The sequence below is a fragment of the Dendroctonus ponderosae genome, unplaced genomic scaffold, assembly GCF_020466585.1.
Source record: "Dendroctonus ponderosae isolate FM_Combo_2020 unplaced genomic scaffold, Dpon_F_20191213v2 Dpon_F_20191213_62, whole genome shotgun sequence".
Classification (NCBI taxonomy): Eukaryota; Metazoa; Arthropoda; class Insecta; order Coleoptera; family Curculionidae; genus Dendroctonus; species Dendroctonus ponderosae.
The window spans coordinates 15,158-39,486 of NW_026018836.1; the positions used below are offsets into that span (position 1 = coordinate 15,158).

A 24,329-nucleotide genomic window follows, 5' to 3' on the forward strand; every position below is an offset into this window, starting at 1 on the left:
ATAATGGTTTCCGTGATTATACGAAATCATAATATACGTGTACAACTCTCCTGTGCAGAAATCCAATTTGCCCATCTAACCAAGCCTAGAATCTGGATGTTGAAGGTGAATTACATTAACAGTAAAGGGCGGATTTACGCTGCATAGGTATGTCTTCTTTTGGGTGAAATATTTAACTGTTTAAAGGCAGACCTTTAAAATAGCTTCATTACGTGAAATCGGCTAGCTGAAAACTTTTTCGGAGAGAAGACAAAGAAACAGTTGGCCTGATTGTTGATCTTCTGCCATTATCTGAGCTCGCGCTAAGTTATGGCTAATAAATGCACGCAAGAGTTCACACGTTTAAGACGGCTTATATGAAAATTGCGTTTGTTCCGATTCAAATTACAAAGTTTTCCATTTCCTGAAGGTCGAAGGAATGGCAGGCCGGGGATTTAGCTTTATTGCTAGATTTACATTGTCGTGCCTAGAATAAACAGACTGAACTTAATGACTATAGATTTATGGGCCCATTTGAATCATTTACAGAGAAGCTTTAAAAGTCATTACTTTGCATTTGCAGCGAGTAATTCCGGCTTGGGCACTTTGGGTAAGCAGGTTGCCCTTCTGCAGCTTATTTCATTAACAAATATAAAAACCTACCGAGCTAGTTCATTTAGCTTTGTAGCTTTGCCGTCTGATAGTTTCAGATAAGTGGTTTATGGCGAAAAAGGTGTTTTGCTTTATTTATCCAGACACGTCTGGATGGCTTCTCAAAGTCTTGAGCTTGTCAGCAATAAGTCAATGTGCGAGGTAACAAATGGGGCCATAAATTTGGTTACTTATATACCGGCTGATATTTATCGTGCAAAGTATTAAGATAAATATATTATAACTCAATTTATAAGCACGCACAAAGTTTACCTGGAAAACTGTTTCCATTGTGGAGTTGTTTTGGAACAAGGACGCTAATACTAACATTCGGTAATCAATCAATGTCCTAATCATTTTGTGAACAGCAGAACTTGTAGAGCGATAAATATATCATTTTATAGGAATTTCATTGTCTTAAATGAGAGTTGAAGGAGGTCAGCAAGACACTTTTTGTTTTCTTTCTCGAAAAGTGCTGGATTTCCTTGGAGTTTGTGATGAATAAGTCAACTAAGCTAACCTGAACTAACGCGAACGTTGATAGAAACACCTTGATGGAATGTGAAGAATATTTTAAAGTATAAAGTTTCATTACAGCGTTTTCTTCCCATTTTAATGAAGCTAAAGAAAACAAAAAATAGTAATTAAGGCGTAAGCGCTAGACCTTTGCAGTCAAGGAACAAAGGAGTGTATTAATTAAATTTTGCGTTTCAAGCTGGGCTTTATTACAGACGCTCAACTTTGCTTCATTTTCGTTATCTGGAGTGTAATGCGATATTTCATATGAGCGTAATTTTTAAATAAAATTTGCTTTCCATATTTCGGTCTCGAATGACTGGAGACCGGAAACACACAAAGGAAGACAATGAACAATGAACAATGAAGTTCTGTAGGAAAACCGAATCGGAAAAAAGTGCTCTGGATGCAAACAACATGGAAAAATCGAATTTGGAGTATTGAAATCTCGCAGATGAATTTATGGCGAAGCAGAATTGGAAAATCCGAGGCACATGATTTGCATCTCAATCCTCCATCGTGACAAAATGCGCATAAATGTTGAAATTCCAAGCCATATATTAAGGATTTTTGTATGGATGCGTAGAAGCGAGGATTACCTGGATGATATGAGATTTATGTGGACGTCTAAAGACGAAACTACCCAAAAATATCATGTCGTCTAAAGGCAATATCAACAACCCACTTAATATGGAAACATGCAAACCAAAGCTTCAAATTTTATGGATTTTTTAAACCACTGTTGATGAGCAGAAACTTTATAATATATGCGATTCTTTAATAAATCGGGAATAAATTAAGCAAGCATCAGGCTAATACAGTTAATAAACACTGAAGCTCATGTGGCTGAATATTTGACCTTTTCCTTCAGTATTGTAATTCTACAAAGAAGTAAATCCATTTTATCCATGGCATTTTCCTCCGTTCCTGATCCCGGGATTTATTGTTAGAAAGAGGGTCAGCACGTATTAAAATCCCTTAGGGGTTGTCTGTAAAATCGAGAACATTAATACGAATGAGATTTATCGGGAATGTTTAAACAATATACAATTGAACTGAAGTAGGTATAGTGGAATGAATCAATTGCTTGTCCCAAACCTCAACTGGAATTGAAGACGCTCAAGGGAAATTTGAAAAAGTAGCTTTTTTCGCGCTTTAATAACAATCACCGGAACGCAAGGAACGTTTTTTTTGTATCAGTTTGTACAACTGGGGAAAGAAACAATACGACGGAACTAATGTTTTATTTTATCCGGTAAATTTCCCCCAGTATGTCCACCCCTTTGGAGAGCTTTTTACTCCACTGATATTTACATTGTCAGTGGAGTTGAGGCGAGCATCAGAAAATATTTTGAATTTTTAATAGCTACCGTTGGAAACGCACTTGACTCTTTTCCGACCTGGGAAAAATAAACATTCACTCATAGAGGCAGGGGTGTCTTTTGAAAGCCGAATTGTTAGTTTGGAGAGTGAAATAAATTGAGGAACTAGCAACTATTCAACTTTTTTTGTAGGAAAATAATTAGTCTTGAGCAGAGTGAGGCCTCAAGCATGAAAGACCATCCATTTATCTCATTCTTTCGGTTTTAGAGATTTTATTCTCTAGAAGCTCATCAATAATTAATCACTAGCTGGTTCACGTTGCAATTTCTTTAAGTTAATGTGATTCGCTCTTTAGAATGCACTTTTATAAATTAAAATTCTGTCAAAGTAACAAGAACCTTCGTCAATTAAGTAGCAGCTCGACAAAACTTACTAAGGAAATCCCAAGAATGCTCTTTTTTATTTAATTAAGTACTTAAGCAGTTTCCATTAATAAGGCATAGATTTATGATGCATTTCCTTGTAAAACCTGAGCTTTTCTAAGAAAGCTTCACTGCCGGCATGAAAATTGCGGAAAGTTACGAATTTAGCTAATTGAGGTTCGTAGGCAAGAAATATAGTTTTTAATAAGACAGTTCTAGAGGCAGAAGTAACGGATTGGCCAGTCAGCTTAATATATTGTATTTAAAGAAAATTATAGTGCTAGAAGAGAACATTGAAGAAATCAAATGGATAAAGCAAATATTTAGAATAATCTCGATTAGATGTTGTTGTTTCTACTAAAGTAAATTAACAAAACCTCGCTTTCACCTTGAAAAATTTATGTTCCGGATGTAAAGTAAGGTCTTTTCAATTATTGAGCATTCCGGACTTGCTGGAACCAACCCGCTTTCTTCATATTTGATGGCTAAATTTAGATCCATTTGAAATTATCTTGACTCAAGACTCAATTGAAATTCTGATCGCATGTTATATAATTAAGCTGGATCTAAATATATTTTAATAGCGCTGGTAATTTTAATGCGTTTTAGGACCCGATAATTTATAAATTTTCAATTGGATTTTCTCGGTTAGGTTGTTAAATAAGCAGTTTTTATTCGCTGTTCGATTATTTTCATAATAAATCCAATATTTCAGTCCCTGTGATCATGTAATGCATTTTCCTTTCTTTAGGCTGTTTTATGTCTCTTTTATATAGTGCATTTCATTGTCTATTTTCGGCCATTTTTACACCGTTGGTTTTATCTTATCGACAATATTTTAATCAAGCAAACTGCATGCACATAACCAACAGCTAACATGTAGCAATAAAACAAAGTTATGTAATTTCCTATTTACTAAGAAGCTATTAAATAACTCTCCAAATACATATAATATTTTAACCCTTTTGTTTCTTTTAGTTGAATCTAGACTCGAAAAGGCAAACCTCAAATATTATCAGCGCATTTCCACTTTTCTCACCGAATAAATTATGTTTCGTTCCATTTTACCATATTCACAGCGTAATGCAAAGAAAATAAAATATTCAGTAAAATTTATTTTAGGGCCTTGGTACTTCGAATTTTATGTGATCACCAGTGGCAAGTTTCCTATACCTACATAAAACATTATGCAATGAGAAATTTCACGCAATATAAACCGCCAAAAATGGATCCATTCCATTTTTCCTCTAAATTTGCTTTTAGTACCAAACAAAAGTGTAGCAAATGAAAAGGTTTAATTAAGCTTAAATTTACTAGGACATAAATTGTTTCATTTATCAAAACAGTGTTTGTAAATACGACGCTTATTTGCGATACCTGGCCCGGCCTGTCTCTTGAGTAGTTCGATTCGTTGAACCAAAGATTAATTACCTTGTCGCAGTTAACCCTTAAGATCATTAATTAGTGCGCGTCTTTGTTTTATCACTTGGTTATAGAGTTTATCGTAAGGCTTTTTTTATTCACAGACAGGACCACAACCAGATATTAAAACATTTTTTTTCAATGCTAACAAAATTGTAAAACTCTACTGACAACACAAAAAATGTCCTCTGGGGAGCCAAGGAAGATTTCTGTGATTTTGTATGCATTTTAAAAAATTGAAGTGCCATAATTTTGGATAAAAAGCTACAATATTCAGTTTGAGAACTTCATCTACTTTGCAACGTTGTTGTAAATTTTAGATGGGAAGCGTTGGGTAAAAATATTCAATTTAAAGTGCTTTAAAATTTTAAAAAAATATGTGGTTTTTGTTAGATCAGTTTTTACGCCAGTTAGAGGACAAAGTTCCCAAAGAATAGTCGATTTAGCATTACTTAGAATTGCCATGCTTGATTATAAGGAAAGAATGCGATTGCTTCTTGGATAATAATTTTTTTGGATGTCTATAATTGAACGTACAATCAGCCAAATTTGAAAGTAAATTTAACACAAATGGATGCCGAATCCATTGAATCCGAACTGCTTGATTTGACAGAATGATCACGAGTTGTAACTTGAAAATTTCCAATTCCCCACCAGGCGGAAAATAGAAAACGAGTCTCTTAAAACATTCACAACAAGTCACGAACCTGATAAAATTACAAATATCTTGAAAAAACCCCATCTTGAACAAAATCTTCTCAAGTAATCGCAAGGAATAAAGAAAATGACGAAAGCGTTTTCCTCATCTAGCACTTTCAACTTTACAGCTAAAGCACACGTAAATATGAGGAAAAAGCTTAAGTCCCTGAAAAACTGTTCAAAATATGCAACAAACTTCCCAAATCTGTGCGAGAAAGACAATGGATACAAAATCAATACGCTGGCATAGAAGATTTCATCTAATCTTATGCCTTGCCCAAAAACTCTATTATTTACACCAAAAGCTTCCTCACTGAATGATTTATCTATATTAAATGATCCTCTGCCGAAATATGCTAAATAATTTATAACAACGCGAGAATTGCCATTATCTACCGAGCCAAGGCAAGGAAAAAATATGAAGGAAGGAAACCATCAAATATGAAAAGGTCGTTCAAAGAAAGTCTCTGGAGTGAACCGCACAACAGAATGATTTGGAAAACTCCGCGCCAATTTTCCATATTATGGATATTTGCCATAATTTTTTTAAGTATTTGCAAATTACAAAATAATATTAGGGTTTTATGGATTTTTCCTCAACGCAACTGCGTGTTTAACATCGCTTTTCGTCATTAGGTATTTGAATCAGTAGTATTTTTTTAATTATACAAATAGCAATTATGTTAAGTGCATTTCAATACATATCAGCGCCTATTTAAACTAAATCAAAAATAGCTAAATATTTAAACCTGCAGGAACAAAGACTTCTAGAGTAATAGGGTATGAATGCACACAACTAAATTATGTGCACGAAATTCAAACAAATGTGTTTAGTTTTAGTGTTTGTTTGTTTCGTATACCGCATAGTGGATGAGCATGAGGTGTAACGACAATGGAGCAACATTTTGAATAGAGAAAGATACACGTTTTGGCGCAGAGAGGAATAAATTTCATTTTGTATATTCATGTGGATGCGGCAGAACAATAAATGATAGACAACAGACAATCTTTGGTCATACCGCAACGAGGAATTCTCATGTTGTTTAGGCTTTATTAAAATCGTATTTGATTGGGTTCTGATTAGCTGAAATTTTAAATTTATTTATTAAGTCGTTTTGACGAAGGCAGACGGTTTCTTTGTAAAATATTTATTTTTCTTTAATGATTGTTCCTCAAAGGCATTCTTTAATTAATAATTAGGAAAGAAGCCATCCAGTAGCAGCTTTGATGGTGAATTTTGGAGTTGGTAGTCAAGCGAACCTCGCAAATTAACAAGCAAACGTGCCAAAAGCGATTGATTTTGTCTACACGAAGCAAGTTCTTTGAGTTTAATAGGTAAAATTAAAATGAGTCAATGGGATGGCCGTAAAAAATGTTATTAAAACAGCATTAACACCATACTTCAAATAAACACATTTTCTAAAATCAGCAGGAAAATACCCGCATTAATGGAACATTGTGAAATGTGTGTTGTGAAAATGAGCGGTCATTAGTTTAGCTGAAACAAACATCAACTCTACTAAATGCAAACAATGAAATATGCTATTAACCGCGCTAACTGTTAATTTAATTAATAAAATATACACGAACCATGGAGAATGTGTGCAAATTTTCATTTTTGCTCAGAAAAGATATCTCAATTCGAAATTAGCCTCTTAACGTATACAGTAATGTAACAAGACACTCTCTAGGTTTGTCTGAGAACGACTAATATACATTTTTTTTAGTTTTCACATTGAAAACTTGTCTATTTGTCTTCCAGACAAGCCTGCTGATATTAATGGGTTGGGGTGTGCTTTTAATAAAACAAATAAACATGTTTGCTATTAATTCCGTTAGCTCATGCAAGAGCTGAGCAAGATTAATTGAACCTTTTTGAGAGACTAAACAGTTAGCCATTAAAAGCTAGATGATAAATGGTCAATATACTGAAAATAAGTGCGTTATCATTGAGGTGACAAATGCGCTGCCTGGAAAATAATCTTCGATTCTTCCATCTGTCTACTACTATTCTATCTATTCTCCACTAACTTTGATAAAATTGAAAGCTGCCATTATTTTAATGTTTCTTTATTGAACATCTGCTGTTTCCCCGCTTGTTTCCCCGACCCTATGCTGGTTTTACTTATGTCGACAAAAATGCTCCATTCTTTAAAACCAAGCAAGATGGAAGGCCTTTTATAATGCTCTTGAAAAAGCAACGCTGTTCTGGAAGTTCAAACAACACATTTTGTTCCGACTAAAAGCTTTTCTATAGTATTTTATTGGCTATTTAATACTGAAGAAAATCATCGCAAGCCAATATTATTTGTTATTAATTGAAAACCAACCTGTAATTGTACGTGTGTTAATGTAATTAATCTGCAGTGGGAGCAAACTTGTAGATAGCAATATCAATCGCAAAACACAGCCTTAATGTAAAAACAGCAAAGCTTAGCTCTAAAAATACACCCTAAAAGTAGACGCCAGTGTGATCAATATTCGTTATAGTCACCCTAAAGTTTGCTTTCTCCTTTTAGACTTCAAAAATATTTGCTCACGTTCTGATAACTTACACTCTTGACCAGCTCTCACGATTCTCTTGGAAAAATACAGTTTTGTAGCAAAGTCTTTGGCGAAGCTATTCATTTCAGGGCTCGGGAGTATTTAAAAAAAATATTATAAAACTAAAATATTTTGAAATTAGAAAACCTAACGAGTTTTCAAATGGTTTTATTGTTTAAAATAAAATAATGTAGGAGTGTCGTAGTGATCATTAAAGCATAGTCAATTGAAGACATAAATTAATATTAAAAGTCAAACTGTAATTGTATAAACCAACTGATTTAAATCATAGCCACATATGCCAATTAGAAAACATGGGTTCCATTGATTACTCAACTTTCCCTCAAGTTCCCACAAGTCGTATTTTCTCACATCACTGTTCTATTTATAAGCAACAAAGTTTGAGACTTAATCTGTTGATATTACGATTCAAAGTCAAAGTTTCTGTTGCTTTAGAAAATTCACCGACTTTGGAAACTACGCCATTTCGCCAAAGTTTCCCAATTAAATCTCCCTATTTAGTTCAAGTATAAGTACTGACAAAGTATCTGAGTAACTTCATTAAGCTAATTTCGATTCATCGTCTACAAAAATAGTGGTATTTTGCACCTTTTGCTGCCTTTTCAACCAGGTTTAAATGGTAATTTTCTCAGGCCACTAAAGCTTTTTATTGTAAAAACTAAAATTGGGTTAAGCCAGTAAAGCAGATTTCCTGTACCAGCCAATAGCAGTTTTGGTCCAGTTTGAAAAGTTTAATTAAACTTCAATAGATTGTAAACGACTAGTCGATAACGGACCGCATAGTTTAAAACTACTGTTTCCAAATAAGTTACTGGACCTCGGAAAAGTTTGGGTTGGAAAAACAAAGAACAAGAGAATAGTAAAGCGGGTTACGAATAATTAACTCTGTTAATGGTTAAGGAATAAATGGACGCTTTTTGTTTCATACAAACCGATTGGGTTCAGTGGTTTGCTCAGTTTCATAGCTCTAAAGCTAATTCAGTTTGCTTCAAACCTCATTAAATGTCCGAACCCAATTTGCAAATTCTATGATTAGTCAAATTACTGGACACGTTCTAATCAAATCAAAGTGCGCTGGCTGTAGGAGATTTGAAAAGTCGCTCGCTTTCCAGTCACGTCTTGAAAAAGGTTCGAAAGTTAGATAATCCAGCTTTTTTGTTGCCTTACGTCACCTGAATTCTTCCTGATTCGATTTTTTCCCGCCGCTGCCTTCAACGAGTTATTTGTGAAATGATAGAATTTTCATATTCCGTGGTCGCTGGGAAAACGAGAAATAACCCGAACGTGTTTTATAATATTACATTAAGGATGCAAATCTGCCAGCATTGAAATACATTCTTCGGCAGTATGATTATTGAATCGGAATTCAAATACCCTATATTTGTGTATCATGCCCTCGGTTTGCTGAAGAATTTCTACATTTCACTTCAAATCACTCCGTAGAGTGTTGATTTAACGCCACAAATTCCCCAAAAAAAAACCCGGGAGCACTACATGGAAAATGCATTGTATTTAATTTAATCTGCGAGCTTTTTTTAAAAGCGCTGGCTAAATCGAACTCTGGGGAATCTGTCTACCTTAGTTAGTGCCATTTTTTTTGCTTAATCCCGCAATGTTGCAAACAATTCCGTGTAATTAACACGCTAATCGTAACGGGCCCTTGTTGGTCGGTATTTCCACAGCACGCAAACTATTTTATTTTCGTCTACAGATGGACGCAATTCTGCTAATTTTGTCTAATATTCCATCAAACATTTTAATGGCACTTTGAAGAACATTGCGCTGAGTTTCATTCGACCGAACTGGCAGCGTAAGTCGTAGAAACGCGAGTTTCAGCCATTAGAACCATCAAACTCGTATGGTTTGCGCCATAAAACAGCAACAATTGAAAATTTACTTCATGAAAGACAATTTTGCCGGCTGGCAATAAACGGAACTGTGCATTACTCGAGCAACTACGATTAAGGATATACTCTGGGGCATCGCTTCGTTACCAAACTTTATATAATACCCTCTAAAGCACGTTAACTTATCAGAAAAGGCTTTAGAAAGGAAATTAGGAAACCTTCAAAAGAAACGAATGGAGGGGTCTTTAGGGAATCACTTTGCAAAAGTTTAAAAATATCTTTGAATAGACGCATTTTTCCAATGAAATAATATACTTCTGAATCCAAGAGGACAAGGAGACTCAACTGAAAGTGCTATCAAGCAGAATAGAAGACTTTTCTGATTTAAGTAAGTACACATCTCTCTCAATCAAAGAGCTAATAGGCTAGAAACTAGGCCTGTAGGTGAATGCGATTATACTTATACTCGGACTATATTTTCAACATGCCCGTTTTTCTTGTTGTGAGAGAAAGTTTTCTGATAAAAATACATAATTCGGCTATAAAAACGATCGTTTTAAACCGGAAGACTATAAAACAGCATGTCGAACATAAAGAACAAAACCTTTATACCAACTTGTTCCCGCCTAATCTCGCAGTCTTCGAATACGAATTCTCTATTATAATAATGGACCACTTGTGGATGTCACAACTTCCAGCAATGGAAAGAAAAGGGCACGTAAGACAAACCCGAGGGAATACTACATCAAACCGACAAAAACACTTGGGGACTAAGGTTATGCGTTATCCTTCCTTAGATACGCATCCAATATATCCATAAAAATGAAAAGGGAATCGTCCCTTCTTGCTTAGGAAAGGACAATTTTGGTAATGGAACGGCAAGGGAATAGGCGTTGTAAATTGTGCTCATCTAACGCTCCAAACAATTACTGTTGGCAGTTGCATTATTATGCTGAAGAAAAAATGCGTCCACTTTGTTAAGTTCCTCTAATGAACAGCTACAGGCGACGGTTGGATCTCTTGAGAACCAGATATGATAATGGGCGAACCCAGCTATTAGCCAAACGGCAAAGTTAAAGGCGTTTTCAGCTTAAACGTGGCTAAATTAGGCCTGAAATCTGACCAATTTGTTTTCCAGCTATCTTAATCTTTCACTCTCTTCTTTATTGGGTTTCGCTGTGAAAATGAGCCACTTGTGGACGTTCCAGCAAAGTGGAGCAGAAAGGTCAGAAAATCAAAGATTAGGGCGGATGGGATCGGATTTCTATCATTTCCACGAATAAGCGGCAATAATCAACCTTTAATATTGATGGAGCTGATCATTGAGAGAATTTTTATTAGGCTTTTTTCATTGGGGATAATCTTTTTTTGAAAAATTGAGAAACTGCTATTGAAATAACCATTACAGATAAAAATTATAAAAAATCGAGCTAAAGGTTTAAATCGAGCTAAAGGTTATTTGCCATCGACCCACATTTCAAATAAGACGCATTAAACCAAATTTTCACTGAAGCCATTATAAAAATATCATTTAAATAGGCATTTAAACAAGCAGATTTTCTACACGAACTAAAACGTGTCGGCCTCTATGGATAATTTTCCTGAACGTGTTTCCCTCCGGTTAACACGCAATTATCTAAAAACGTTTCCGTAATTAGTAAACAAAATGCGTATTTACATTTTTCGTGACCTGTTAGCTCTCTGGCTTCACATATTTGTTTCATTTGAAAAATGATACTATGTTAAATAAACTTGACGCCATCGCATGCCAAGCCCTAGATTTGAATTACGGTTTACTACATCAGTTGAAAATTCGCTGATAAAAGCTCCAGCTAGAACCACTTTCAATAACTGCTGAATAAATGTTTTTATCGGGGGCAGTTTAAAACAGTTTTTTCTCTTGAACAGTTGCAGTCTAGCGCTCTTCTATTTCAGCATTTCAACGGCAATAAAAGTTGGCAGACGTTCCTAAATAAGGGCAGAACTTTTAAATTGGTAGAAGCGGAGAGGAAATTGGGTTTGGCCGCGACAATTGTTCCAGTTGTGACAAATTTGAATCGACATTGTGTTGAAAAAACTGGTCAATATATGCAGTAAAGACTATTTGAAATGTTCTGTGTTTGGACAGATTGATTTTGTCGCTCAAGGTGAAAATACGGAGTTAAAAATGTGGAATTCCAGTATAACTATTATGGAACAAAGCCTTCACAATTCATTGCTTGAATAATACACGGTATTAAAAAACAGAACGAATCCACTGATTTGCATGGCAATTTCCTCAGTTGACATTGTAAATTATAGCAGTAAACGTAATTTCCATAGCAAATATCTGTTTAAATCGAACATGTTTTCTAAATCACATGTTGAGGCTTAAATATGAAACTCAGAGGAATTAGAGGTATACATATAATTATTATGTTTTATAATTCTTAAATTGTTGTTAAGAATATAAACAGAATCTTAGACATGAACGCAAAGCTAATGCGGATAAAGACAAAACCAGGGAATATGCAAGGGAGAAAAGAAAGAGCATCTAGCGTTTATATCGGACAGAGAATGTGAACTCTTCATATGCACAAATCAATGAGGTTTCTATTAGCGACTGTCTGTGTGTTGGCGTGAGAAAATCGAGCATTCAACATTTGGGTTCGCCTGTTGTTTTATTTGCAAATTGTCTCTCAACACGGTTTAAAATTCATTAATTTTTAATCTGCTATTGATGGAATTATTCGTTTTTCATTTCCCCCCATTTCAGAACAGCAAATTGAATAACCTCCCATTGTTTCCTTAGTTGGAAAAATTGTATTACTAACCTCGAGGTCATTTCCAATTTTTACTTCAAATTACATTTTTAAGCGCCCGATATCTGAATACAGAGAATAAATAAAAAGAAGCAATTTAGCTAAGTGCACTAAAGCAACCGCAGTTACTTTTAAACGTTCTCTAAATAAGTATTTTCATTAAATTCAACATTTAGAAACGAAGTGTGTCGGAAATTTAAATATACAGCAAATTATTTTATTATCATTCCTGCCGCTTTTGGCACAGAAAAATAATTACACTGAATGTTTTTCTTTGGTCCCAATTCGCTGAATAATTTCAGTGCCCAGCTTTGCATCTCTTTGCCCAAGAGACGCAACTTTGAAAGGAGCTCGAAACTCTTGCGGTTAGTAGATTAATTTGGTAGTGAAGATTGGGAGACCCAATCTTCCTATGAACTGTTTGCTTCGGAAAGTGTTTAAAAAAGTGATTTTTGGGTCAAAAAGTGCTAATAATTTATAAATAGTTATATTATTACATAACAAAATATGCTATTTTTGTTTCTTCGACTGTTTCTACGTTGATTATTTTGTTATTGCATTCTTTAAAAGTTGACAGCTGGGCATGAAAACCTAATTAAATTTCCGCAATTTAGCAAAATGTTCCTGGGCCGATTGCCGGAATTGGCATTGAAATAACTATAGAAGAGAATTCTCCGTAGATTTAACATCTACAGAATTTCAAATAGATTATAAATTTTCCCTGATAGAGTTTAAATTGGATTTGCCGTGGTAACATAATTACGTTCCATATTTTTCTTTCGCTCTTAGAAACTGTGTAAGTAACAAACCAATAAAATATACCAGAAATTATTTCTCCTTGACATATTTCTCCTGTCTATTAATTGTTCAACGGAATTTAAATATCTACTATTTCGACGTGAAATTGTACACATTTTCTTGGCGTGTGACAAAGTTTAAACTATTTATAGCAAACGAAATAAACCCCAGATTATAGATTGAAGCAAAGTGCAGCGCATTCTATTCTAGGTATATTATAAATTTAAAAGCCGAATTTGAAATTCAAATAAATCATCAATAAACCATCATGTACGAACGATGGGTAATGAAATAAGTTTGGGCTTTTCAGCAAGTTTTCTCAAAAGATCCCACAATCTCATTCGTTTTAATTTGCGGCGTTTTGTTGTCACGAGAACGAAATTTTGATTTATGTGTTCGAGACTCACCTTAATATCTTCCAATTAGGTCTGAGAGTCGGTGTTTAGATGAAAAATACCGACAAGGCGGGCAAGAGAGAGAAATATAACGGCTATAAAGAAAAACCGTACCGGGATTAACATTTTTTCGCCATAAAAACCTCTTTTTGAAATATAAGCGGTTTAACATCAGGAAAGGACATTTGCTAAACAGCCCCCACATTATAAATAAGAAAAAAGCGGATTGAAAAACGATCGGATATTTTCCGCGTTAATGGAACAAAAGAATTCAAGGATTTCCGACCGAGGATTTTTATCATTGCAGCTTTTCATTTGCTTTTAAATTCACTTCACTTGGATTCTGAACATGCAAATTTTTCCCATTTCTTTCAGCTATTACTATTATTACAATTTAAATCTCATGATATTTCTTTTGTACGATTAAGCAACATTTTCATGCGAGTTTAGTTTATATTTTGAGCTTAATTTCTCTCTCACGTTTTATCCGCTTACTTATTCTGCTTGTTTTTCCAAGTACATTGGTAAGTATACATTTTCTTCTGTAATTGATTAAGTTTAAGCAATGTTTTTACTACTTTTCCTGACATTAAAAATACGCGAATAGTAAATACAGGTGGGTATAAAAAATGTCATCGCTTAGAGTCTGTGTTCACCTGTTCACCTAATTTCGCTGGAACTTGATAGTAAAACCGCCACGCTTAGCATTATAAAATTAAATGGCCACTCTGCACTATACCAAGTGTAATATCGTCATCTCACATCTCATTCTCATATTAACGGTCTCAATCTCTTTTATTCTCAACTATTGGCAGGAAGTCATCCATTTAAATAAATATTCTCAGTAAATGATACGTTTAAAATTAAATTTGTATCAGTTTCGGCCTTCCTTCGGATGTGCGACAATTGGAACTTTACGTTCGAAATAGCTTTTTGAAAAGTGATTTTGGAACTAAAAGTGGTCTGGGAATACTGAACTACTTGTGATTGATTGTGTGTGATTATGAGAGATTTTTGTGCAGTTATTCGACCAAAAAGTGCCAGCAGCGTTTCGGATTAAAACTTTGTCGGTCTGCAACCAGAAACTTACATTTGGCAGGTGAAAAAGTCGAATTGTTTCTCAAATGTAAGTGAGATCCACAGTGGCACTAAATATTTTCCAGTTGGTTTTATACAAACATTTTACAATTAAATGTTGCCGTTAAATGATGGGAAAATTGTTAAAAGTACTTTAGAGATGCTGCAAAGATAAAAACAGTTAGCGTCTTTGCTAACACAAAGTAAACTGCTCTTTTTCAATTCCGTGCTAGTCGTAAAGTTAGCGACATAAATTGGAGTTTTTAAGAGCCTTGTGAGTTAGGCTTTTATTCAAAATAGTGCAAAATTTCCTTGAATAAAAACTCGAAGAACCTACAGATTAGTTGCACTATATAATCCGCAGTTTGTATTGCTTGGAGACTCGACTGCAAAAGCGTTAACAGCACATTGATGTAAATAACATAAAGATGGGATTCTGTATATTATTCCAAAGCAGCAATTCATAATAAGCAAAAGGAAAAATCTGGCCCCATTATGAAAACATGCTGCTTTGGCCTTAAGTAGTCGCGTGAAAAAGTTATTATATTTATTTTTTAATTTTAACCAATGCCGAAACGTTGTGTAGTTTGTCGCATTTCTGGGTTAAGGCAATTAAGCCACTATCCACATGGAATGATGTCGAACATCTAAACAGTGGATTTTTCTGGTAATGTTTTAATCCAGGCAGAATTGAGATTGTGTTTTGGCCGAGACTATGTGAAAGTGATTGTTCTTGTAAGAAAACTGTGCGAATAGTATATTAATTTTGTTGCCATTTCGACCGGAGCCTGTTTGGCTTTGCAGGATTTTTACCAGGTATTGAACTGTTGGGATCATATAACTAATTTCTTAAAATAATCGCAAATGCTTTTTCTAACGTTCTTTTATCGCGCTTTGTCGGGAGTAAGGAGACAATAATTTGGGTTTTGCCTCGATTGTCCAACAGTAATAGTAATTTTTCGTTTTTTTTCATCATTGATTCAATAAAACAAAAGCAATGTTCGGTCACAACGTGTTTTTGCATCCGGTGCTAAAAGCCTGGTGATATTTATCAGAAATGAAATCACAATGTTTATTTACTGCAGTAAAAACGTCAGCCTGTTATCATGCTTTCAATTTTTTGCTGCCGATTTAATTGATTAAAATTGCATGAGGAATATCAAATATGAAAATGATGCAGATGATCTGGTGTTGTAGATCGAAAGCTGACTATACCATTTATCAAAAATTCCAGACCGTAAGCCGTTGAACGAGCATTAAATTTGCATTTTTCCCAATGATACATCGCAAGTATCCACTAGATAATGGCAATGGTTGTTGTAGTTTATTCCAGACATGCAGCTTTTTTATTGAGTTAGGCAAACCTAATAAAACGCTGTTGATACCAACTTTGGTCAGACATTAATTTTTGAATAAATTCCTCATTTCATCAATCAGATAGAATAATCTAGCCTCAGTTGCATGCGGTTTGATAGCTCGCAGTAAATTTGCAAAACCGCATAAATAGTATTGTATTCGTGTTTTTACAACTATTGGCTAAAATCGGGACAAATATTTATGAAATGGAAAATGGTATCAATTTTTCCAATTAATGTTTAAACATCACCATCCAGTGAAACACGTCTGTGACCAAATGTAGGTATTTGGCTAGAGAATCAAACGTTATTTAGTTGCAAAGTAATAACAGCAGAAAATTAAGTTTAGGAAAAAGTTAAGCATTTCAACTAAATTATACATTGCCAAATAAGCGCAACTGTATGCATTCAAGATGATTAATTTCCCATTGTCTTGTATGATTTGGCATATATTGGTAAATGCTCGAATTCAATTTGTACAACACGGACAAGTGATAATAATGTTCCCCGTAATATCAAGCGATATGCCTCTATTACTGTAATTGGGCTTATCTGGGGTTTGAGGGTCTCTTAGCATTTGCACGTGGCTTAATTAGGTGTAATTTGAGGTGCATCTGGCGCCAAGCCGAGTACCATTTCTACGCATTCAAATCACTTTGGTTCAACTAATTTTGAAACACCAAAATGTTGGCAAAAATTACATAGCGTCTGTTCCGATAGAGGGTTTGCAACTGAATTGAAAACGCGTTTTGTTTTTCACAAATTACCAAAGTTTCAGCGCTTTATTCAGGTTTTTATCGAGGCTTCAACCATGAATCCATTGAAATGGTAAAATTTCTCGAGTGCAACTCGTATCTAAAGCTTTTGAAATGGACTCAACCATCATACAAGTAACTTCAATTAAAATTAAAATATATAAAAAACGAAAGGAATAACGTTGCACAAATAAGAAGATTAAGTTAAAAAATATTCACTCAATGCTGCGGCGTTCGACTGCTTAATATGAGTTTTCGAGTAAAAATAAGATACGGATTGACACGATTAATAGATATAAGTTTATCAAAGAAATGCTAGATTTACGCTTATGTTGCCTTTAATTCTATTTGATAAATTTTGCCCAAATTGAACAAAGAATGAAAATATGAAGGAACTAAATTTCTATGACTCTTCCTCCACAAAAGAGTTTGGAAGAATAAAAGTGATAATTATCTAAAAGAAAAATTACACCCTGTGGATTTTCGCAACTAAACTGCTCAACAAAATGAAAGTTACACCGCCAAATTTGCCCAAACTTTGCAACTGGATAAATTCTGATTGTTTGGGGTGATTTGCTTTCTGTTTGAAGTCGTATTTAGCACCATTTGGGTTCCGTTAGTCCCTGTTCTGGCAAAAATTAAGCACATCAAAGAAATTTTCAACAGAGTAACAAATGAGAAAATGCAAAGTTTGACAAAAAGGGTTTCTTTTGGACCTCAACAGCAAAAGTATAAAGATGAACCAAATGGCTCCAACTGCTTTTTGAAATTTCGGTCTTCTCGTCTATTTACAGGATGAGCTCAAAAAATTACTTTTTGATCCTGGCAACAATAGCTTTTCTGCTCTTAGATTTTAAAAAAAATTTAAAAAATTTTAAACTTCGTAGACAATTTAAGACAAAAACTCGATAAAGGGGGTTGCATAAAAATGACCCAAAGCACAATTGCTCCTGAAATCTGTGATTCCAGCAAACATTCAACTAAAGTGCAGTTCACTTTCATATGTTTCGTTTATTTATGTAACCTGGTATGTTTTAGCTCCAACATAAACCTTAGATTCTGCTAATCGGTTCAAAAGAAAAAAACTTATCACTACAGTACCAACAATTTTTTAAGACCCTTCTATAAATAAACGAAATGAGCGAAAACAATTTTTTTTTGTCTAGCCATGTATGCAGGTGGAACTTCGTAGGATCTTTATTTGTACCACAATTTTTTTGCAAAAACATGCACTAACCGACAAAGGAATGTGGTAAATAACGCTTCAAACAGAAATCTAATTGCTCGTAGCGATCAGAATTTATCCAGTTCCAAAATATTTATACATTTTTCCGAGTAACGTCTAATTTTTTGAGCATTTTATTTGGCATAAATAGAGATGCCTAATATCTCATATATTTAACGACAAGTCTATTTTTAATTGTATTATTAATTTAGAAAAATTATATAATCGACTTGTTCATGTCCTATTGTGCAGAGGTATTGTTACTACCAAAGGGAATGCTTTAGTTTCTGAAGAATATGGGTTTATATGTGATTTCAACAAGCTGAGGTTTCTGCTTATTCCCTTAGATATGCGAGAAGTTGCTTAATTGAACAATTTAGAGAAAAATATATTAACCTTTAAACCCGAATTGATTTATTCAATAGCTATAGTTTTCTTTGCGCTTCCTCTGGATGCTAAACAATCCATTGATAAACAAGACTATCGCACTTCTTCTAATCCATCTCCAAGCGAGATTAAAAAATACCTTTAAAAGAAAAATCCGTATTATAACATAAGCTCTAAGTCCACCTATATCTTTCGTAATTTCGTTCTCTGCTTTCATAGTTTGCGGAATGAATGCCCAAAAACCGAACACGAGAGAACAAAAATGAAAAATGTTGTTGCGAGTTAAGACGAGCTTTCACTTGGTAAAGTTATATTATTCAATTGGCTGAGAAGTAAAGAAAAACACTATAAAATTGCCATTTTTTTGTTACTTATGGACCTATTGACTTTTATCTTAATTATAATCCGTTTACTCGGACAATTTTATCACGTTCTGGGCTTAGAACTGTTTGCTTGAACATAGTTTGTAATGGAAACTGATTCTTCTCCCTTCTAGATAATGATGGAATAGAATGTTGTCCGGAATGTCTTTCCTTTGGAACATTAGAAAGATGCCAACGGTTTGAAGCCCAATAACCTAATCAGTTGCTAATCTGTGCATTTTTGTGAAAGTAGAAACACCAAAATGGATAAGGAATTTAAATAGAAACTAAGGCACAAAGTTGCTCTAAAGAATAAGCAACACGTTCTTCACCAAACGTTCCGAAAAAAAATATGGAGAAAATACTCAGATCAAAGTATCATATCTGAACAAATTTTATGTAAAAGTGAAAAAACACAAAAAAAGCGAGAATTGAACACATAAAGCGTCTTGTACACATAAAGCGTTACAATCTTCTTCAACCACCTCAATTTTTCAAGCTTTCTTCCAGAGGATAGTGGTATTGTGGTCATTTAGTAGCCACTCCATATACAGGATGTTTGCTTTTAAATGGGGTGCTAAAATTATTTTTGTTTCAGATACTTGTGGTGCATGAGTCGGGACGGTGGGCGTTGGAAATGATGGCTTAGCGCCCCGGTGGCGTGACGTCATGGCCAGGGTGCAGGCGTGGCCGTTAAGAGGCTGGACCTGGATCCTGTGGTTGGTAGCATTGTGCGCTCTGGCCACGGCAGAGGTAAGCTCCAAAAGCGCACCAAAAGCTTACCAAAAGCCAACCATTTATCCCAAAACTACGTATTGATTGGCCCACCCAAACTCCCGTTTTACTTTACTAAACCATCCAGACGCAATGGAATTGCCAGTTTTGTAACCGTGTTGTGATGGTTCAGTTCATTTAAAATTGGAACCGTTTTAAACGTGTATGAACGCAGCGAATAAAGTCAAGCATAGGGCTCAAGTTCCCATACATATGTTTAGCTTCGGGCCTTGATGCTCCAAGCCTGTTTGTATAGCTGGAACAGCCCTTAACGAAGCTTAATTTCTTGATATATACATTCCATTTGAATTGCTAAGAATTACGGAGCTCTGTGCTACTTTGCGGAACATTCGAATAAACTGTTTTTCTCGAATTGCGATAAATCGCGAGCGTTTTGCATGAAACAGTTTTGAACATGAGCCGCGTGTTAAGGACGGAAGGTTTAAAGCTAAAAATAACAGAAAAATTTTAGAACTTTCTGGAGATTTAAGTTAAATATTTGAAGACGTTAGTTATCTGTTAAATTAACCTGCGCAATAAAATAGCACCCAGTTGCTATATTGAAATTCACTCTGAGAGCCAGACTTTCTTCATTTGCTGCATGTAAATCGAAGAAGCTGATAAATGAGTCAGAAGCCATTCAAATAAAGTGAAATTCATAATATCGCCGGGTCAGTTTCAGCCGTGCTTATAGCCGGAAGTTAACAACTACCCAGGAATAAATGACCAGGAGAATTACATATTGAGGCATTTAGCAGACAACAAAAGCTTGTATAGCGTCTAATAGCTTCGCTTTTGCAGCATCACGAATGCAATATCGATTACCTTTTCTATTTTAACCCTTTTATCAGCTTTATAGAAGCTCGCTGGATCGGTGAAACAATCAAGCCTCTAAACCCGGAAAAGAAAAATATTCTTAAAATTCTTTGCTTGCAAGTGGTCTTCTAAGAGACTCTATTTCCATTGAAAGCCATCAGCAAAGGAAATTACAGATGAACTTTGAACAGACAAGCAGCTTGTATGAGTGCAAGCAAATTTTCACTTTCGATTCAGTGGGTATTAAAATTCCGGTTGAAAGTCTTTTTTGTATTAACCGACAAGCAAAGAAGCGTAAAAAGAAACGTAAAAGATCTCCCAGCCAGCTAATTCGATAATTTACAACAATTCTGACACTGAATAGAAGCCGATTGAAATCGTTCCATCTCTTGGCCTTTTTTGCGCTAAACTAGTTATTGTCTTGCAAATCCCGAATTTACACAGGACGAATAGACATCTTTTATTCGAAAAAGACGCACCCCTTGGGGTTTCCTTTAAAGTCTTGGATTCGTTCGGATTGTTAACCGGGATGAAAACAACCAAGCAGTTTATCGCAATTTTTCTCTGGTTTTCTATTCATTCTCCCGAGTTTTTTTAGTTGTTTCAATGGAAATATTTGGGGCGGTTGAAAATCGTATTTCGTCCGGTTTAAATACAATATGAAGAAACGCTGTTGATTTAAATGTGAATAATTAATTAACTAGTCAGGACGAAATATTTAATTTGTATTAGTGCAGAATTATTCCATTTAAAATATTTAATGCGCTCGAATAACAAATTTAAATTACTCGACGTTGTTTAAATGCATCCTCCAATATCCGGTCGTATTTGTCAGTCGGAATTTTAACGAATAATGCAATAACTTTGCGATTGGGTTGGGAATTGTTGATTTTGCTGCACATTTCCTGCAGATTAAAGTTAACAAGTCGGCATTTTAACCGAAAAAAACCGTTGAAATGTATTCGAATTCTAGACCATCAACTTGATCAAATATTATGGATTGATTCAAACGATAATTTCGTTGCAGTGCATTTTCGGCTGATTTGCCAGGACTGTGATGCTGTTAAATTTCCTACATTATCTACTCAACGTACACATTTTAATAACAAAGCAAATTAAATCACTAATTCGAGGCATTTTATGCAATTTACCAACATTTGCTAATCCACTATTTATCGCTTGAAGTTTATATTAAATATTCGACTGGACCCGTTTTCTGGCGAGCCAAATCTAGAGTCACATAATTAACTAAAATTTCCATATAAACTCGTGTTAATACAGCTCAACTTATTTTTGCTGTACAGAGCAGATGCCAAGATTTGACAAGGGATAGCCGCAGGATGTCTTCGAAATTAATACACCCCAATTTCCCATATTGCAACTTAGCGATCATTCGAACCTTCGCAGACTTGGAGACGCACTATTGCTCACAGCTACTCGATTAGGTTGAAACGGGACTGAGGATGTAACGAAATTTTCGTCTCTAATTACTCAATAAAAACTTTTATGGAACTCCCTGGTTCGGCTAAGTAACTTCGAAATTCATCAAAGGGTCAGAACTGTGAATTATTCAAACGATTCGCGAAACGATATGTGTCTAGCCATCTGCTGAAGCAAACTTTATTATAAAACTCGCAGCCAACATGCGCATCATCGGGATGGCAATTTTGAACTTAATAATTAACTTCTAGTTCAGCATCAACTTTTAGCTGAGTTTTGCCAAATAGTTTATGGAATTGTCCTCAAGAACTTACATCAACTCTAGAGCTCCCAAATATGGAAGGACATAAAGAATATTATTTTTAAATGGCTCTTTCACAACATAGCTACGTTTCTCTATAGAGGCCTTGATGCGAAAGCTTACAGAAAAACATGCATTTGCACACACATTTCGGTGTTACCCTGAAAGCATGCATTGATTTAGCAAAGCTTGCTCTAATTTGTAGGCCTGGATTAAATCCTAATACACAGTTTGTCAAACGGTCCCAAGCAATTCTGCACGTGTATTTTATCTATACTAAATTTACAATCCCCTGGGGCGTGTAATAATATTAAATCGTGCCTCTTGTCTTATCCACCCAATTGTTCAGCCAAACCGATAAAACAGACTTTCAAATGTAGCTTTCCTCAATATGTTGAAAGCAAACATTGTGATACTCTTGCGGCGACTGGAGACTAACATAGACTGAAATAATATTTAACAGAACGTTGTAAATCGAGCTCCAAGGCTGTTGGCTCTTAACTCCATTTAGATCTCAGTGAGTTTGCAACCAAATAAATTTACATGGATACTTCATAGAAGTATCAGTGAAAACATCTGGGCAATTTCTCTAAGGATGTTTCAGCTTTCAACAACGACCTTTCCGAATTTCCTTTCCCATTCAGTGTATTTTTAGCGAGTCAAAAGTAAACCGGCCGACAGAAAAACTAACTTTTCCACAAGGTTTTTCGACGTTCTCCTTAATTGCTTACAGGAAAGCACGCTTAATTGGAACTGAACCTTAATACATTGAAAGGAAACAATACATTGAATTTGTGACATGTTCTGTTAACTCAATTTCCCGGCCATCAACTTTGGATTGATTTGGCAGGAATGATTGAGAACATATAGGGGAATTTGTTGGATTTTGGTCGAAAGTTCTTAAAGCCATTAAGTAATGAACTGGAAACGCTTTAGTAAATTCTCCGATATCGTTTTGATATGCAGAACGAACTAGTGGAGATACGTTATATCGATTTAAATCGTCTAGTCAGTTTGGAAACATGTTTCGTTGGATATATTGATCAAGAACATAAATTCTCTGATTTTAAATGAACAAGACGAGTCTCCGAACTTTGACTGCAAGGAAAAATTTGTTTTAAGGTATTTTTTCATTCTGTACTTTTTTTATAATTTTGTCACTTTCTCTTTATTAGTAAGTTTATTTGATCAGCTGTTTAACTAGCTGGCTGTATTGACAATTTCGAAGCGCTTTCTTTTGGTATTGATATTGGCCACAGCTTTCTATTGTTGCGTTTGCTTCTAACAAAATATATTTAATTTCTTTGTTCTGTTCGGAAATGTTTTTCATTTTCCCTTTCCCTAATGCTTCGCTAACAGTATTATCATTTGAAAACTCATAATTTTGATCCCAACGAATTCAATTCATTAAGCGGATTGCTTTTTGCCTTTATTTTTACGCATTAACAATATTTTCTTTTGTGCACTTAGACATTACTTGCTTTATTCTCGTTCGTTTATTCGAATTAGTGCATTTCTAAATATTATTCGTTTTTTTACTCAAACCATATTTTATTTGCATTACGTTCGGATTGGTTTTCCTTCCTTATAAACTGCTCAACAAAATTATCGCCAATTTACAAAACAGCCAAAATCTCTCTAACTTCGGAACTGGATAAATTTTGATCGCTTAAAGCAATATGGTTTCTGTTTGAAGCGTTATTGAGTGCTATTTATGTTTTGTGAGGGGCCCTTTTGGTAAAATTTAGTCACCTCAGCTAAGTTTTCTACAGGGTGGTAAATCAAAAAATTTCAGAGAGTTTGGCATGCTTCTCGTTGAACACAAAAAAGGTATTTTCGATCTCAACACCAAAAGCTTAAAAATAAACGTAATAACTGAAAACGGTTTTTGAATTTCCTCTAGAGGCCATTCCCTCTATTTACACAGTGGTCCAAAAAAAATTTTTGTTCTTTAAACGATAATCTTGCTGCTCTTGGTCCGATTTTTACCATCTAAAACTCATGTTAAATCTGAAATTTTATAGACAATTTAAGACCAACACTCGCCATATACGCCATATAAATCTGTGAAGTCCACTGATGAACTCTAGATTTTGAAAATCGACAATAATGTATCTCTGCAAGACCAAAAACGTATTTCTTGAAACAATTCTGTAAATAAACGGGATAGTCGGAAATTACAAAAAATTCAGATTGTTCCTTTAATCAAATTAAATAAAAAGAAGAAATCCAACAGCTTAGAAGAAGCGAAACTATTTTTAATCTTCTTACGTTTGCCCATTTTCAACTGAACATTTTCAATGAGCAATTGCACCATTGGAGGTAATTGTATATGAAATGTGAGTTTACAAAGCTCAGAAAGCTCACAAAGCAAAGAAAATTATTAAGGTAAATGCAGTAAATTGAATAATTTCCAACT

At 34.7% G+C, this 24,329-nt stretch overlaps 1 protein-coding gene across 3 annotated transcripts in view; it reads left to right on the forward strand.

Annotated features, from left to right (window-relative positions):
* LOC109533619 (leucine-rich repeats and immunoglobulin-like domains protein 2) overlaps positions 1-24,329 on the forward strand; it is a 43,452-nt gene that overhangs the window by 5,966 nt on the left and 13,157 nt on the right. For 2 of the 3 annotated variants that reach the window (XM_019898984.2, XM_019898985.2), the window contains one exon: positions 19,178-19,332. In XM_019898984.2, the coding sequence (XP_019754543.2) occupies positions 19,249-19,332 (84 nt within the window). In that variant the 5' untranslated portion in view covers positions 19,178-19,248. Of the gene's footprint in view, positions 1-14,292; positions 14,545-19,177; positions 19,333-24,329 lie in introns of those variants that run through there. The other variant, XM_019898986.2, reaches the window with a different exon arrangement.